The sequence below is a fragment of the Penicillium macrosclerotiorum genome (assembly GCF_028827735.1).
Source record: "Penicillium macrosclerotiorum strain IBT 26536 chromosome Unknown utg000002l_segment0_segment0, whole genome shotgun sequence".
Classification (NCBI taxonomy): domain Eukaryota; kingdom Fungi; phylum Ascomycota; class Eurotiomycetes; order Eurotiales; family Aspergillaceae; genus Penicillium; species Penicillium macrosclerotiorum.
Window position 1 is genome coordinate 4,644,240 of NW_026643082.1, and position 16,861 is coordinate 4,661,100.

The following is a 16,861-nucleotide window of genomic DNA, read 5'->3' on the forward strand; positions in this document are numbered from 1 at the left end:
CATTCGGTATGTGTTGATACGTGGAGTTGTACGACCTGTGCATCGGCGGGTGCTGGGATACTCTCGTGCCCTGGTGTATAATAAGAGAGGCTCAGAAATTGAAACATCTTGGACGCTGCATACTAGCCTTCGTGAGCTCCTCGGAGATGCCCGTCAGCTTTTTTTTGTTTTTTTTTTTTGTTCTTTTTTCCCTTCGGGAATGATAGGAGGAATGCGTCGGAGCATTGTCTTCCTGTGGGCTTTAGTATTATAGGGCTGGGATGAGAGGGCCGGGCCGGGCCTCCTTCTGCCACCGCGCGTGGTATTTGCGACATCCTTCCTCGTTTGCTGCCATGAACCACTACACACTTGGTAGGCCAAAGCGCCTCGATATTCAGTAAAAATGAAGCACCCCCTTGAAGGAAGTGTACATCAACTGTTTGGTCTTGTAACGAAAGAATGGGGCTTTGTTGGTATTCATACTAGTTCGATGCAAGACCGGAGAGAAACAGGGATGAAAGGGTAAATACCATGTTTACATTCTCTCTGTCTCTTTTTATTTCTAACGGAGAAGATGGACTCGATTGATGCTCTGACAAGGTGCCTGATAGCTAAAGCCACGGCGGGCGGGATGTTAAAGAAAATCCTGCTTAATCTGCGTGTCTCCCTTGGCATTGGACTTGGGGAGGAGATGATTGGATCTTCGGAGACAGCGCATCCTGTGGCGTTGCCTGTGGTGGATTGATAATCGGGATACCCCAAGAAAAGAGTACGGGAACTATGTCGACCAGAAGGGGGGGAGGGGCGCAAAAGACAACAGAGCAAGCTCGCGAGCTTGCCCTATGCCAGGCCTGCAGCTGCGCCAAATAGGTTATTCTCCAATTTTTAATCGAGTGTGCTATGGAACAGAAAATTATGTCAATGCTGTTCTCTTCATTCCTCGCTTTTCCGGATTCTTCCGCTCCCCTGGAGGTCGCCGGTAAACAGCGGTGATCCCTGACCAATATTCACGAGGAAGCTACAAAGCAGGGACTGCCGGAGACGAGCCCGCTTATCGAGGATCGATGTCACACCACGTGGGATGTTGGCTTCATTGACTGGCACCGGTAATGGAAAAGGCGGTGTTGGCATTGACGACTTTCCGGGGCAAGTTTCCTTGGCCCCATCCTTCTCTGTGGGGAACTGGCACGATTGCGGTGTGTATAGTTATCTTGATGTCTCTTCCATCTCCTGGTGTTGCTCTGTGAGGACCGGGCAGTCGGTCTTTCACTTTGGTCAGGATTGACAAGCACAGCAGCTGCAAGTTTCAATACACCCGAGTGATAGGTTGCAGCGGGGCTGCTTGGCTGATTGGACTCGTCTAGGGTCACGAGAGAACTCGCGTCTGCTGCCAGGTTAGAGAACAGGTCAACAAAAAAGATGTGTTGCCGACAAAGACGTCCGAAGTCCAATACGTACCACAAATTGCTCCAATGACTCTTCGAAAAGCTCGTTGTTCACGCCTACGCCTCCCGGATGCTCCGTGGGGGAGAGAGGGTTCTTGACCACTGGATGAAGAAGGCGACGGAGTCAGAAGAGATTTTGATTTGAGTCGTGAATTTATGAATTTAGGAGGAGAACGAAATACCATATTCGACGAACAGATTGATATAAATCTGCTGCAAGGCGATGCGCATGCTAGGACTCTTGAGGTCCGTCAGCATGACGAACTTGATGTTGGTCGGGGTTTCGTAGTAATGAAGCTTATACTGGCTGGTGGAATATGACACGAAGCTAGATCATTTTCAAGTCTGTTAGTGCTCCGACTACCTTCGCGGGTTACATTGATCGTTGGTCCGGAGGGGAATCTCACTTGTCTTCCTCACCACCCAGCTTGCGCACCATGTTCCGCAATGAGAACACCGTACCAAAGACCAATTTGGAATCATCGTCTGTGGCTCGCACTGTCTGGCCAGTTCCTGACGCACTTGCTCCAGCATTCGGGACTTCTGAGGCTCGAGAGGACTTCCCCACGATAGACACCGGCCGAGGTGACCAGCGGCGTTTGTAGATGCATTCCGCTAGAAAGGAAACAGGGGTCAGTCAAATGGATTTTCACGGAGTAGTCTCACGCGAACTAACCGTGGCGGTCAAAGATATAAAAAGAGTAGACAGTCATTGTTGGGCAGTGACTCGAGACTTTGCTGTTGGCCAGGAGGCTCGTTTCAGGCGGTGATTTGTTGACGTCTAGGTTTCAGGGGAGGGCGGTGAACCGGCGGTATCGATAACACGGACTGGGCTCCTATCGATAACAAAAAGCCGTTGCCTGGTGAAACTGTCGAGCTGGACCGTTCACTTGAGTGGCTTGGCCCTTCGGCTTTTTTCTCTCTCATTGCTGAATTGGGGGAGACCTCCCGCTGGATCTTCCTTGCAGAAAAAAAAAGCTTTTTCTCGTAAGGCTGACAGCCTGCATTCCCCGTTATCTGCTCCCCCGCTCTTGCCTACCTACGACCTCACCCCCCTCTACCCCACACCTGGACCCTACCCGTTCCTCCAAGAAGACATTTGCTATCGCTTCTTTTGTTTATACCTTCACCTGAGCGTCAATGGATGACTCAGTGGAGGCTTCACTCTCCGATGTCTCTGCGCAACCCTCGATCGACTCCCTCGAGGGCGCGGGCTTGCCGCCGCGGCCCTTCAGAGTTGCGTAAGCTTCCTCTTGATACACAGTGGACCACATAAGAAAGGCCATTGGTCACACCCTATTTACGTGTGAATTCTGACATGATTATCCCTTCCGTTCGATTGTTTAGTTCCGCTGCATCCTATGATAGCCCCCAGAGGCACCGACGACGAAACCCCCGAGCGCGGCGTCCGGTGAAGGTCAGTGTTTCGTGCTTCGACAGTTAAACTTGAGGACGGGACTAATTGCTTCTAACGCGAGCCTTATAGGAAACGTTGGATGCCCGCTCCGAATATACTACGAGTCAAGATGATGGTACGGCAGAGCACCGCATCAACCAATACGTGATAAAGCAGGAAATCGGGCGAGGATCGTTTGGGGCTGTTCACCTGGCTGCCGATCAGTTTGGCAATGAATATGTATGAACAAGTTCCTGCTTTGTGTTTCTTCCTCTCTCCCCCTCTCCTCCTTCCGAGCGGCCAGAGAAGACCGATGAATAGGCGAATTGTAGGAGACGATCAATATATGAATGGGTGTGCTGACTGCGAGGGCCGGCTATGGTCGATATATGCAGGCTGTGAAAGAGTTTTCCAAGTCCCGGTTAAGGAAACGCGCACAATCTCACCTTTTGCGGCGCCCACGAGGACCTCGACGCCCCGGCACTGGGTTCAATTCGCCGTTGCACCGCCATCCTTCTGAGGACGATAATGCGAATGCAAAGAATCCACTTTACCTGATCAAGGAGGAAATTGCAATCATGAAGAAACTCAATCACAACAACTTGGTCTCGCTGATCGAAGTTTTGGACGATCCAAGCGAAGATTCTTTATATATGGTGATGGAAATGTGCAAGAAGGGTGTAGTCATGAAGGTCGGCCTAGAAGAACGATCTGATCCATACGACGACGAGCACTGTCGTTGTTGGTTCCGTGACTTGATTCTGGGAATCGAATATTTGCATGCACAAGGCATCGTCCACCGAGATATCAAACCAGACAACTGCCTTGTGACAAGTGATGACGTGCTCAAAGTGGTCGACTTTGGCGTATCGGAGATGTTCGCCAAGGACTCAGACATGTTCACTGCTAAGTCAGCTGGATCTCCAGCATTCCTTCCACCGGAGCTGTGTGTTGTGAAACACGGCGATGTGTCGGGGACAGCCGCAGATATCTGGTCTATGGGTGTGACCCTCTATTGCCTTCGATATGGCAAGCTTCCATTTGAACAGCAGAGCATATTTGAGCTATACGAGAGCATTCGGAGTAGCCCTGTAGTATGCGAAGATGAACCAGATGAGAATTTTCAAGATATGATGAGTCGCATTTTGGAAAAGGACCCGGCAAAGCGGATCAAGATGTGCGATCTACGAGTAAGATTGCCTAGAAAAATGCTTTGGTTAATGATTGAGTTCACTCATTTGGCAAATAGGAACACCCTTGGGTGACAGCGAATGGAGTCGATCCTCTTCTTCCCTTCGAGGAGAATACTGCTCAAATTATCGAGCCGCCAACCGAGGAGGAAATGAATCGAGCTATCACGACCAATATGGAACACTTGATGACAGTGGTATTTGCTTTCCCTCTTTATCTTCAAGATGGTCCATGTTGATTCTTTCCGCAGATGAAAGCCGTGAAGAATTTCAAGCGATTGGTAGATCCATCCAAAGCAGTTCCAGCCATGCAAAGTATCCTAGGTGGCGAATACGAGGCACACTTTGTCCAGCCACCTATGGAGATAGACGATAGTGATGATTTTCCAACGGTGGGACTGGATCCCAATGCCCAGGGCGATCGTGGCCTTGGTGGTATCCGCAGAGTTCTGGGACGGCATCCATTTCATTCTGCGCGTGATGAAATAGCAGGAGCAGTGCCAGAAAGTGCTTCTACAAGCATCTCTTCTCGGCCAGAGCATAGCCCAGCTGGCAGTCAGCTCCCAAGTGGTGTCTTTGATACACCAGAGCGAAAAGACTCTGGCTCAGCGCGAAGTGGAAGGTCAATAAGGAAAGCAGAGCCCACCAGGCCACACTCCCAGTCTGCATCCCCTCACATCCCGCTTTCGCGTGCTAGCTCAGCCACCACGAAACGCAGTCTTGAGGGGACGAGGGGCCATGCTCGAGATCCACTGGAGGAAGAGTTCCCATATCTTTTCATCGGTCCGTCGACATATACCGGCACGACCCCGCAGGATACAAGTGATATCACCCACAATGACCCGACTCCTCTCTTCGCGGAACCCGAAAATACCGAGGACATAATGGATTTGGGTAGAGAGTCGACAGTTTCGGAAGAACCTGTGCCGACCGTTAGCGAATCCCCCGGTGCTGCAGAATTCGATATTTACGAAACAGCCTATCGACAGGAGCTCGAGCGTATCAAGTCCGATCTCACCCATCCTGGTGCCGGTCCAAAGGTGTATCTCACTCGGCGGGTCGAAGGCAAACACGAGGTCATGAAGTTCGCCATGGATAAGGTGCTCGATCTGCAAACGGGAAGGAAGTATCACATTAACCCTTCTGCTTCGAGATCATCGTCTGCCTTTGGTGCGGCAGTGAGCTTGCTCCGCAATCAGATAGCACAGCAGAAAGATACAGCAGTCGCTGCCGAAGATCTGAAACAAGATGAGGGCCATAAGGAAGCATTTGTCGACAATCAACAGGCTACTTTACCCCACGAACATCGAGATTCACATCCTCCCCCATCTTCACTTTCCTCACAGTCTATCCCTGGTCCAGAGGCATCGCCCCTCGAGGCCATAGGAGTGCCGGCTACCGACTCACATCCTAAAGGAGGGGATTCGACAGCGCAACTTCGCCGTCTACTGGATCGTGTTGTCCGCGATAAATCTGGAGCGTGAGCAGTGTGGTCAGTCATCCGTGGTGAGCATGCATCTTTCCTCATTTCATATGGTCAGTATTCGTAGTTGTTGCATTCTTGTCTATGATATATACCCTGCGCGATATCTTTTTCAGTGGCAAAACGGCAAAGCAAGCGCAAGAAGCTGGTTTTTGGAGGGTCCGTTTAAGAAACAGAGGAACAACAGTTAAGAATCAACAGAATGGCCTTGACCCTGCCAGTTTCGCCCTCCACTTGCCATTTCCCACATATTTACTGTGCATTTGTCATTTCTTTCTCTTTCTTTTCATCCCTGTCATTTTCTCCCATGCATTCTGCCTTTTTTGCTTCGGTTCCATTTTCCCTGTTTCAATCGACGCATATGCATTATTCACCCGCTCGATGCGGTCTAGCGGGCTTTGATGAAATTTGAATCAAAGATTGTTGCTCCTCAAGAATCTCTTCCCTTGAAAAACCAATGCTATAACAAGGTTGAGCTTAGTCTGCCTTTTCAGAAACATTTCAAAGCCCAAATTTTTGCGTAGCTACCCCCACCCCCACCTCTCACCGTCTGCGAACAGACCAGGCCATGTTTGGAAATTCAAGACTGGTCCCCAGATCTGTCCTATCCCTCCCTTGAGTCGGGATTTGCCGGTCGATAGGCTCATGCACAAGGCCAATGCGGGTACTGGGTTGGACGTGGCTCGAGGGCGCGGGGAAGGGTTACACAACTGTACGCCTGCCCCTCTTTCCATTGGCAGCTTGACGCACGATGTGTATATGCACCTTGGATTTTGGAGGCTTGTGTAGACCGCTCCAGCCGAAGATGTTTGCATGTAGCGATATGGCCTATGACTTGGGATCTGGGAAGGCTTGGCCGTGTTTTTGCTTGTTCGGATCGACGACGATCTGTTCTGGTCTATATGGTTTACCTGTACACGTTACAAATCCTGTAGGGCTGCCTGCAGATGTTGTTCATACGTGACATGTAACACTTCACACATATTATTTTCCTCCCATCATTACTGACTTACATATAATTAAATAGGATGATTTTATGAATTCCTGTTTTTTACCTTTTTGGGATTATTTTCATGGCTATTTTTTCATGGTTATTTTGAACCTAGTCAGTCTTATTTAATGAACGAAGTAGGTAGAGTGTATATCAAATCAGAACTGCAGGTCTGGGCTGTACATTATATATCAGTTCATAATCTTACATGCATCATAAGCGAAGTCAAACAAAAATCACACAAAACAAAATCTCAAAGATGAGTGAGAGAAAAAATGAAAAAGAAAAAAGATAAAAAAAGCTCGATCACGGTCGTTAGCCTGGCCACAGTAGGGTAGTAGTTCAATCATAAGGGGAGAAAGTAAATGTTACCGCACACGAGGACAAACAAGCACAGAAGCAGAGTAAGAAGATAAGGAGTCACCCAATGCCCAAACTTTGGGGGCAAGAAAGAAGAACGAGGATAACAAATAATACAAAGACAGGCAAGATGAGACCAAATCCAAGAAGCGAAACAGCCAAGATCTCAGGGCGACAAAAATAGTAATGAATGGCTCAAATTAAACCACCTTCGCCGTGTCCTTGGAAATAGGAAGGATCATTATTTGAACAGATGCAGGTCATGTCACATTAGACAGAGCACTGTGCTGGGAATCAGAAGAATAAAGAAGGTCAAAGCTGTAGGAGTAGTGAGATGAGAAGGTTGACGCGCAAGAGAGAAGTGATACTGAGGTCATGATGCTCACTAACATCCACCAGTAAGGATGCGCTGTGTTGACCAATAAGCAAACAGCGAATTTTCATAAAAGGGAAAAAAAAAACCGACAAGGCCGACGTCAACAAAAGCATCAGTTAGGCTCGTGTCAAATCAAGACAGACGCAGATACGCAGAACGCTACATCTTGGTCGAGTATAATCATAACAACACCGGTAGTCGATGTGGATTTCGCGGTTGACTCCGGGCTCCGGGCGATAGAGAAAGGAAGGGGGGTAGAGATCTTGTAGTCGAACCATACGATATAGTATGGGCAGGATGTCATCATGGTGGAATGTTCAGTGAACGGCATGTTGCTGAAATCAAGGACGCTAGGGCAGCATGAACAATAAAAGGACAGAGTCAAGATAGGGCTGGTAGCGGTGGGGCGTATGGCCAAATGAGACGCAAGAAACAGGAAACAATAAACACAACACGAACGCTGTCTATTGTTCGTCAAAAGTTCATGAAATCGAATTCATCATGTGGCTGGGAAGGAAATCGTGCTTTGATATCAGAATAACGGGACGTAGTTGGTCGTGTCCGACGGGAGTATTGATGGTTGTTTTGGATGGAGAATGCATTTCAATCATGCGTCGAGATCGCGTTTGGCATTCCGCTGGAAAGGACATGTTTGACGTATGGTATGTTCTATGTTTGAATTATCGAGTGGGCTTTTCGGCTGGGGTCGTACTCGTTCGGCTGTCTGGATATGGGCCCGGGGGCAGTTCTCCCCGGCTGGCCACAGAGTCGCGACGGCTGCTGCCTGTTGGGGAGTATCGGTCGGGTGGAATAGATCCGTATGAGCCTCGCTCACCAGGATTACTGTTCAGGCGCGAGAAGGGACTCGGAGGTCCCAGTTGGAGGGCATGGGGAGAGGGTAATGGGTGGCTCATTTCGGCTGGCCGAGGTAATTCTCGCATATTCGGACCCATGCCCCGTGTCGGCATCTCACGGCGCTCTTCATGATGTGGAATCCCTGGGGCGGGTGCAAGAGGTCGACTACCGGGGATATCGTATGGCAATGGGCCCGGAGTTGGTCCCTGTGGCGGTCCTGGATGTATTGCAGACGGCGGGTATGGACCCATGGATGGACCCGCGGGACTGGTTGGGGAGGGTGGGATTTTGAGTCGTCCAGAGCCGGATCGGCGTGGCGGGGGATACGTCTCTCCGCGAGCCTCCGCGGCTGCTTTGCGCCGTTCGGTTTCAGCTTTGCTTGGTCGGCCTCGTTTGCGCGGCGGTTCGCTGCCCATGGTGCTATCTAGTCTTGGAGACAATTGGGCCGAGCTCTCGCTGCTGTATGAGGCGGTACTGGCTGGAGGACGAGGTTGAATGGCGCGTGGAATTAAAGGCTTCTCCGCCGGGAATAGCGGGCGCTTGCGCAGGCCAGAATCCATATGAGTAGAGGTTCCAGGAACATCTGGACGGGCCATTGGCAGTGGTGCTGGTGGTCCCGTTAATGTCAGCCCTATTGGCCCTGCTGGTGCTGGTGGTACTGCTGGTGTTGTTGGAGCCACTGCCACTGGCGTCGCGGGCGGCGGAACTGAATACTGCAGTTGCATGTCGCGAAAGGCCATTCTGCACGCGCTAAGGGAGCGACCTATATTACCGGTGCCAATTGAGTTAGTCGTTGGTCATGGTTGAAGAGGTGTTCGATCAAGATATCGCAAGGTGACTATTTTTACCTTGCGGCAGGGGAATATGCTCCCAGTTAGGGACGATACGGAAGTCATTGATCAGGCGAACGAGATAGCTGGATGAAACACCGGCTTTCTTGAGGATCTCGGTGAGTAGAGTATACTAAGACGGATATTAGTGCCATTCATGCTGGTTTCTTGGACGATAATGCTGCCGCCTCTTTGCTGCTCATACCTTCTCCTCCTCATCCCAGGGCCTATCGGGTGGGTTCGACATGTCCAGACCATGGAAACCGAACCAGGACTTCTCTTGAGCCTCCCAACCAAGGAATTTAAAGGAAGTAAAAAGAAACTAGATCACCGGAAAAAGGGCAAACAAACGCGCAAAATAGCCTCCCAAGACAAATTGAAACTGGAGTGAATGGCAGCGGGGTATCAACAAGGTGTATACGCGTGTGCGCGCGCACGCCCCAGCAACGGTGGAACTCTTGAAACAGTCGAGAGCAAAAGAGAGTCAAGAAAAGAAAAGAAAAGAAAAAGAATGAAAATGTGCAAATAAGAGCCTCTTATGTGCCCATTCTCTTTCCACGAGGCACACTGAGGGTCAAGAGAGGGGGGAAGTGAGAGAGGGAAAAATACCAAATGCAAAAAAAAAAAAAAACAAAAAAAACAAAAGGACAAAAAGATAAAGTCAAATAGAAATCCCCGGTCAAAATGCGATTGAGGAAAAAGGAGCAACCTCAATTGAAGGCCGTTCAGCCACAGAAAATGGAGGAGCAGCACGACAACACGCAGTCCATGAACTCCCGGCTGGAAAAGATTGGCCAAACGGACTTGAACAGCCGGGATCGCGCAGGAGGGACCAGTGCGCGCGTTGGACGGGAGGGAAAGCTGCAGGGACGTGTTTTGAGGGTTTGGGGAAGAAACAGGAGAAGGTCGAGAAGAAGAATCGAGGCGCAAGTTGGTACGGGAAGAGTACGATCGGGGCAGGCTTGTCGGGCACGGCGTGTACCTCCCTCGGTGACGATAGGTACCGTTTGGAACCACCAGAACCCAGCAGAAACAGGGGGCAGGCGCAGGTAGATGGGTGCAAGGCCGACTCGGCGGGCCCAGGTACTAAGCAGGTACTTCTGAAGCAGCAGGAAATTACCGTACAGCAAACCCACACGTTCGAAAATGGATTTAATCAAATCCAATGGCTTGCAAAAAAAAGGATTGGAAGAAAAGAAAAATGGGGAAATCGGGGAGTTTCATCTCTTCCAGAAGAGTTCGAGACGAAACAAAATTACCACAGACGCACGTCGCCGGCGGACCTCGTCTGGACAAGAAAAAAGTACGATCGAGGGGGGGGGCACAGTGTCCACTATGATTCCACTACGGAGTTACAACACAGTCCAAGTACAAGAACAGCAAAGTGGGGGTAAGGGGGGGCTTTGGGTTAGCCATGCACACTTGCATGGTTAGTGACCTGCAGCTCGGCCCCGTCGAGGGACTAGGGGTTAATAGGAATTGGAATTATAGGGACAAGTCGGATAGGGGGAGGAGGAAAGGAAAGTCCTGCCAGAAGTATAACCAGCAGTAAAAGACTCACAAACCAAAAGAGGTCGAGAAGAAAATTAAATCTCGAATGCAAAAGAAAAAGCAAAGGAGAGAATGCATAAAAAGAACCAACCCACTCCAGATCCAATCCAATCCAATGCTCTGAAAAAAAAAAAGATTTTAAAGGAACACAACCAGACGGGCTATGATGTGTCGCACAGTTCGGAAACGGTTGGCCCTGGCAGTCCCAGAGCCAAGGGACATCCTGCGGGAAGCAAGTGCTTTTTCCGGTGGTAAACCGTGGTCTCAGGGCGTATTGGGGCGGGTTGCGACCGTCTGATAGGGCGCGCCCCGGCGGGTGCCCCGGGACGTTGGGTCGTTGTGAATGGATTGTGTTTGAAGCTAGGCCCAGGGGCGGTTTAGGGTCGATCCACACCGGCGCTGATGAGGATTGGGAGAGACGATCAAGGAGAAACATCCGGAACGCGGGCAGTGTGATTGGAACAGAACGCTGCAATCGGTAATATCCAGATATACAACGATCGGGGACTCATGGAGAGAGATTGGAGTGGAATTTATGTATAGCATCGACCCTTTCAGTTCCTGTAGATGCGCCCAATTCCTGAGATTGTTTAGATAGTGTATCCTCCTCGTGGTCCTCGCCTAGTCGTCTCCCATATGGCGGACCAAGGCGGTGGAAAGCTCGAATGTCTATAATTTAGAAACTACGAACGACATGATTCGTACAGAGTCCGGAGTATTATCATTGGGGGAAGGCCAGACCCAATATAGTTTAGCGACATGAACATGAGGACCTAGGCCTATTCGAGGCCACGGCAAGATCAATTCGGAGCTTTAGGGGCAGGGCAGACAGGTTGGCGGGTTTCGAGCGGCTAAACAGGAAACAGTTCGAAGATCAGACCAGTGGCCCCGCCAGGATGAATCACCGGTGTCCTTTTGGTCTCGTCCAGTTACAGGAAGCTCGATCACCGTCATCCCACGGGCCAGGCTGGGACGGAATACGGAGCAGTTTGACAGGCGAGGCCCGTGAATCAGGGATGTCTCGACACAACAGATGTACGGAGTATATACGTACAATGCCCGGTAGCATTGCGTGGCGGAGTGTACGGAGGAATAGTACCTTCTCGATACCAAATTAACCAGGGTGAGACCAACAGGAAACAAAACCAGGCAAAAGTACTTCGGACTCACTTAGAGAACTTAGAAGTGTCTGTCAGGAACAGAGTAGCGCGCCGGGCTGCAATTCCTACAAGAACGCATGGAATTCCTACTATCTATACATCTGTAGTTCATGTCTCCCGGTATGCTGCCCTTCCGACCGGTACTGACTTTGGCCCTGGATTGGGGCTTGATCGATGTGCTTTGATCATCCGAGAGACCCCTAGCCTGAAGGCATGTGGATTGGGAGGGTCACTGTTCTCTCTCACAATTGTATATCGGGTCTTGGGACGCAGTATAGATCGAAGAGACCCGATAGAACCAAAAGTCAGTCCAGGAATCTGATCCCTAGTTGATATCTACATGTCCTCACAGAGCTCCTCACATGGTGTGCTATGAAATTGAGCACCATCAATCCCACCGTGTTCTCACGGGAGTTCTCTGCTACCCTCGGGGCTCCGCCGCTGTTCAAAGTTACTTATACAACGTGACTTCCCCCTAACCCCCTCTCCTTATACGACCTCGTTATCCCTCATCCTATCTATGATTAGGGGTACAGAGAAGGTACTTGCCGCACAGACACCGTTTGCATTTCTGCATTTCTGCATCGCAGACCAAAAATAACCATAGACTTGCGCGGGAGAGTCACTCCCATCCAATCGTTTCCCGCCCAGAGCCAATCCCACGCCGTGCATCCCCCGACAATCGTGCATCCTCATCCACTCGTTTTTTCGGAACCACCAACTTGGTCCCGTCTGGTTGTGGACGTGGCCCTGCAGAAGACGCAGCATGCAGTCTGCCTAGTCTCTGACGACTGAGGTGAAGATGCTCGGGCTCGCGGAACCTATCGTGATTTGGGTTCTTTGGCGCGTCGCGTGCAGTAGAGACATTATGTGCAGTATCCCTGATCTCTCGATAATTTGCTCTATTTGGAAGTGACCATCATTGCTCCCCCTTTTTATCTCTTCATGCTTCCGATCAATCGATTAGTCGTGAGGACCAAATCCAGCCCATGGCGACTCTACCTCACCCTGCTCCCGTTCAATCTCCCGTTAAGTTCGTCCCGTTACTCCCTGTCCCTGGAAAATGGGAACCATCTATGAATAATGGGCTTGTCCAACCTGCTTATAGTGAAGTTGGATATCTATCCAGAGAGCTAGACTCCCAATCTATTGTGATTTTTCTCTATCTAAATCTATCTTTCCGCTGCTCATTTGCTTTCTCGCTCCCTTTAATGTTCGCTCCCCTGACCACGCGGGGAAAGACCTGGACACTCAGTCGCAGGCGGCCCGTCTTCATCAGCTTACAGCAAATTGACCTTGGGACAGTTCCAAAAGGCAGTGAGAACAGATGGAGAAGAAAGGGGAAACTAAAAAAAAAAGGCATTGGGACGCCGACGAGGGCCATGTCTATACTTCCTCCTTGCGGGCGGTGAGCGCGCGCGGAGTCACGGCCTGTCAGTTTAGGATTATCTTCCAGTGAATGAAGTGCACTTTTTTCCCTTCTCCCTTGAATTCCTTGGTCTTGCCATTCGACCGCTTCTTCTCTCAAATTTCCCTTTTCCTGACCTCCGACTTCCATTATACCATCTCTGCTCTGCTCTTCCTCTCTCCCCGCCATCACCCGTAGTCCGCGTGTTCGTCATGTCTGTCCATGGCAACGCGGACTCACCAGATTCCGAAGCAGCACCCACGAAAATGGGCTCGTCCGACGCGACCAACGGTAATGAGATCCTGCAAAATGGTCGCTCTGAACGATCCTCCCGGTCGCCTCTCCCTCCGATCAAGAAGGAGGCCTCGGCCGACGACGAAGCCGCAGCCATGAAGGCAGACTCCGATTCGGGCGCGATGAAGGACGAACACGAAAACACTCTCAAGGAAGAGACCATCAGCGGCGAGATTGTCGTCAAACAAATGCCTGGACAGCCACCCAAGCTATCTCGTAGCTCCTCGCAAAAGGTCGTACCGCGGCCGCCGCAGCTCTTTTCCGACTTGCCAGATAGCACCGCCGATGCGCTGGCCACTTTTGAGCAGATGGACGCTTGCTGGTACGCAAACAAGTATATGGGCTACACTGAACACGCCATGGAATGCGACTGTGCTGAGGAGTGGGGTGAGTCTCTAGTTTTGCCATTCTCTCTTCTGATATCCCTCTCCGTCTGTCTATGGTTCTTGTCTTCCTACTGTATTGCCACTGGGGATCTTGTCCGTCGCGCAACCCAATTGCGGGCAATCGGCCAGAGGTAGAACCCGCGATTCACGAATTGGACGATTTTTTCTCCCTTTTCCATTTGCATTCGCTCGACATTCGCTCGTGTCAATCACTTGGATTTCAATTTTATTTTTTTTTTTGTTTCTTCAACTGACTGATGATGGCTTCCCTCCAGACTCCGACATCGGCCGGAATTTGGCTTGCGGCGACGACTCCGACTGCATCAACCGTGCGACCAAGATCGAGTGTGTAGGGGACTGTGGCTGTGGGCCGGACTGTCAAAATCAAAGATTCCAGAAGAAAGAGTACGCGAAGGTGTCGGTCATCAAGACCGAGAAGAAGGGATTCGGATTACGCGCAGAGTCCAATCTCGAGCCGCATCAATTGATCTTCGAGTATGTGGGCGAGGTGGTTGGAGAGCAGCAATTCCGGCGCCGCATGAGGCAATACGATGAGGAAGGCATCAAGCACTTTTATTTCATGTCTCTGAACAAGGGGGAATTCGTGGATGCGACGAAACGGGGCAACCTGGGACGATTCTGCAACCATTCATGCAACCCCAACTGCTATGTCGACAAGTGGGTGGTGGGTGAGAAGCTCCGCATGGGTATCTTTGCGGAGCGGGCGGTGCAGATAGGCGAGGAGCTGGTCTTCAACTACAACGTGGACCGATATGGCGCAGATCCTCAGCCTTGTTACTGTGGCGAACCAAACTGCACAGGATTCATCGGTGGGCGGACTCAGACTGAGCGGGCGACCAAACTCTCCAATGCGACAATTGAGGCCCTTGGCATTGACGATGCCGATGGGTGGGATACTGTGGTGGCCCGACGTCCTCGCAAGAGGAAGACCGAGGAAGATGATGAAGAATACGTCGACAGCGTGCAACCTAAGTCTCTGGACGAGGATGGCGTGACCAAGGTCATGGCGGCTCTCATGCAATGCCAGGAGAAGTGGATCGCCGTGAAGCTACTGGGTCGTATACAACGGTGCGAGGATGAGCGTGTCCGGAATCGGGTTGTCAAAATGCACGGCTACCAAATCCTCAATTCACAGCTGGCCATGTGGAAAGAAGACCACAATGTGATGCTACAGATCCTCGACATTCTGGACACCTTCCCGCGTCTCACACGGAACAAAATCATTGATTCGAAAATTGAGACCAATATCCAGCCATTGACGAATTGTGGTGATGAGCATGTGGAGAAGAAGGCTGTGGCTCTCCTGGCTAGTTGGGCCAACCTTGAAGTTGGATACCGAATCCCACGAATGAAACGGGGCGAGCAGCAGACGAAGCAGGCCGTCAACCAGTTCGAGCGCCGCGAGTCTGGACGCGAAGGCCAGCAACAACAGCGTTCGAAGACCCGTTCTCCATCCCCAATATACGAACCTCAACAGCAACGAGGGCATGGTCCACCTCGACGAGAACGAAACCCACACAACCATGGGCAAGGGCGATCTCGCCGTGACCGTCGCAATCGCCAACCTCTGCCGGAAGGATGGTTCACTGCAGAGGCCGATGGCGGTCGTATGTATTACTACTCGGCGTCTGGCGAAACCACCTGGAATAGGCCGACAGCTCCGGCCACCCCTCAGTCCGCAGCTCCTCCTCCCGCGAACAAGCAAAATTTGGCCCTGCAGAGCATCATTGATGGGATCATCAACTCCCAGGAGAGGACACCCTCGGAGCAGAAGACGGAGACTCCAGGAACACCACAGCCCAGCTCTGATCACCCGCCAGAAAAGAAAAAGAAGGAGGCCGACTGGTGGAAGAAGCTTTCCTTGGAGAAACAAAAGAAGCTTTACGAGAACACGGTGAGTCGACCATTCTGTGCTTGTTGGGTCCAATATGCCGAATACTAATGACAGTGCTAGCTTCATCCTCATATCAAGCATGTGGTCGACCAATACAAGCACAAAATTCCCAAGGATCATCTCAAAAGATTTGCCAAAGAGGTTTGTTCTGCTTCTACAAAATCACTCACCACCCTTCTATTCCTCCAGCTAACTGGATATGTGTGAGACAGACGGCCAAGAAACTCGTGGAGGGTGACTACAAAAAACAACGCGTAACGGATCCTACCAAAATCAGCGAAAAACACCAACAGACCGTTAAAAGCTACTGCAAGTCCTTCTTTGACAAGGCTGCGTCCAAACACAAGGAGCGCGAGAAACGCAAGGCCGAAAAGGGCCACAAGCAAGGCAATGACGACGCCAGACTCGACAGTACCCCCGCTGACGACCCAGACGTCAAAATGTCCGATGACGAGGCCGATACTGCAGCCGGTCCCGCCGCCGCCTCCCCCATGGACGATGACGCCTCTTTCAGCTTGAAGCGCAAGCGTAACGACGACAGCTTCAACGCCGCCTCGCCAGATATGAACGGTGATGAAGGCGCGGACAGTTCCCCGTCCAAACGACACAAGTCTACTCCTCCCCCTCCGCCGCCCCCACCTCCACCAATAGATCCCAGTGTTGATGACTCGAAATTCGATGTCGAAGACGCAGATGACTCTGTTTCACCGCCGCCGGTGCCCCCATCTCCCCCAAAGAGTCTCCCGGAAACGGGAGTGAGAATGCTTTCAATGTCGATATGGACATGGGTGACATGCCATCACACACATCGGCGCAAATCGGCATCGAGGGCAAAGTATAGCGATCCTGGCCCTGTGGGGGGGGGGGGGGGCAACCCATTCCTTTTCTTTTCTTTCTTTCTTTACCCCCTTTCCCCCCCATTATATCGCAGCCATTACAGCGCGCATTTCCCGTGATTCGATCGGTGAAGGTGCCATGCCTAGAGATACGACAGATTGAGGGTGATTTGAAAGAGAAGAGAAAGAGACACAGAGAATCATGCACGGGAAATCCATTCGAGAGTTGAGCGTGATTGGGGGTGCAAACCAAGAATTTTAAAAGCGTGTATCGGGGCGACTGCCAGCGTTCTTTTTGCACTGCGCCTTTGCCTTGTCCCTTTTGACTTAATTTTCCTTTCTATCTATGTTTTGCTTTTCTTCTCTTCTGGACCTTTATCCGAAGCTCCTTTCTACTTGTCGCTTC

General features: G+C 50.9%; 4 protein-coding genes across 4 annotated transcripts; 2 read left to right on the top strand and 2 right to left on the bottom strand.

The window, feature by feature from the left end:
• Nucleotides 1-1,345: 1,345 nt before the first annotated feature.
• N7462_002817 (TRAPP subunit BET5) lies at nucleotides 1,346-2,137 on the bottom strand (the record flags this gene model as incomplete). Its single annotated transcript, XM_057074543.1, has 5 exons — nucleotides 1,346-1,363; nucleotides 1,438-1,526; nucleotides 1,607-1,752; nucleotides 1,832-2,039; nucleotides 2,101-2,137. The coding sequence occupies 5 exons, from the start codon at nucleotides 2,135-2,137 to the stop codon at nucleotides 1,346-1,348; spliced, it is 498 nt and encodes a 165-aa protein (XP_056938184.1).
• A 427-nt stretch (nucleotides 2,138-2,564) lies between these two features.
• N7462_002818 (serine/threonine-protein kinase) lies at nucleotides 2,565-5,494 on the top strand (the record flags this gene model as incomplete). The annotated part of the gene is made up of 6 exons (XM_057074544.1): nucleotides 2,565-2,665; nucleotides 2,772-2,841; nucleotides 2,911-3,060; nucleotides 3,216-4,010; nucleotides 4,070-4,207; nucleotides 4,262-5,494. The coding sequence occupies 6 exons, from the start codon at nucleotides 2,565-2,567 to the stop codon at nucleotides 5,492-5,494; spliced, it is 2,487 nt and encodes an 828-aa protein (XP_056938185.1).
• A 2,406-nt stretch (nucleotides 5,495-7,900) lies between these two features.
• N7462_002819 (putative AT DNA binding protein) lies at nucleotides 7,901-9,152 on the bottom strand (the record flags this gene model as incomplete). The annotated part of the gene is made up of 3 exons (XM_057074545.1): nucleotides 7,901-8,838; nucleotides 8,924-9,038; nucleotides 9,111-9,152. The coding sequence occupies 3 exons, from the start codon at nucleotides 9,150-9,152 to the stop codon at nucleotides 7,901-7,903; spliced, it is 1,095 nt and encodes a 364-aa protein (XP_056938186.1).
• Nucleotides 9,153-13,236: 4,084 nt separating this feature from the next.
• Nucleotides 13,237-16,575, top strand: set2 (SET and WW domain protein; the record flags this gene model as incomplete). The annotated part of the gene is made up of 4 exons (XM_057074546.1): nucleotides 13,237-13,705; nucleotides 13,980-15,619; nucleotides 15,680-15,760; nucleotides 15,832-16,575. The coding sequence occupies 4 exons, from the start codon at nucleotides 13,237-13,239 to the stop codon at nucleotides 16,573-16,575; spliced, it is 2,934 nt and encodes a 977-aa protein (XP_056938187.1).
• Nucleotides 16,576-16,861: the final 286 nt, after the last annotated feature.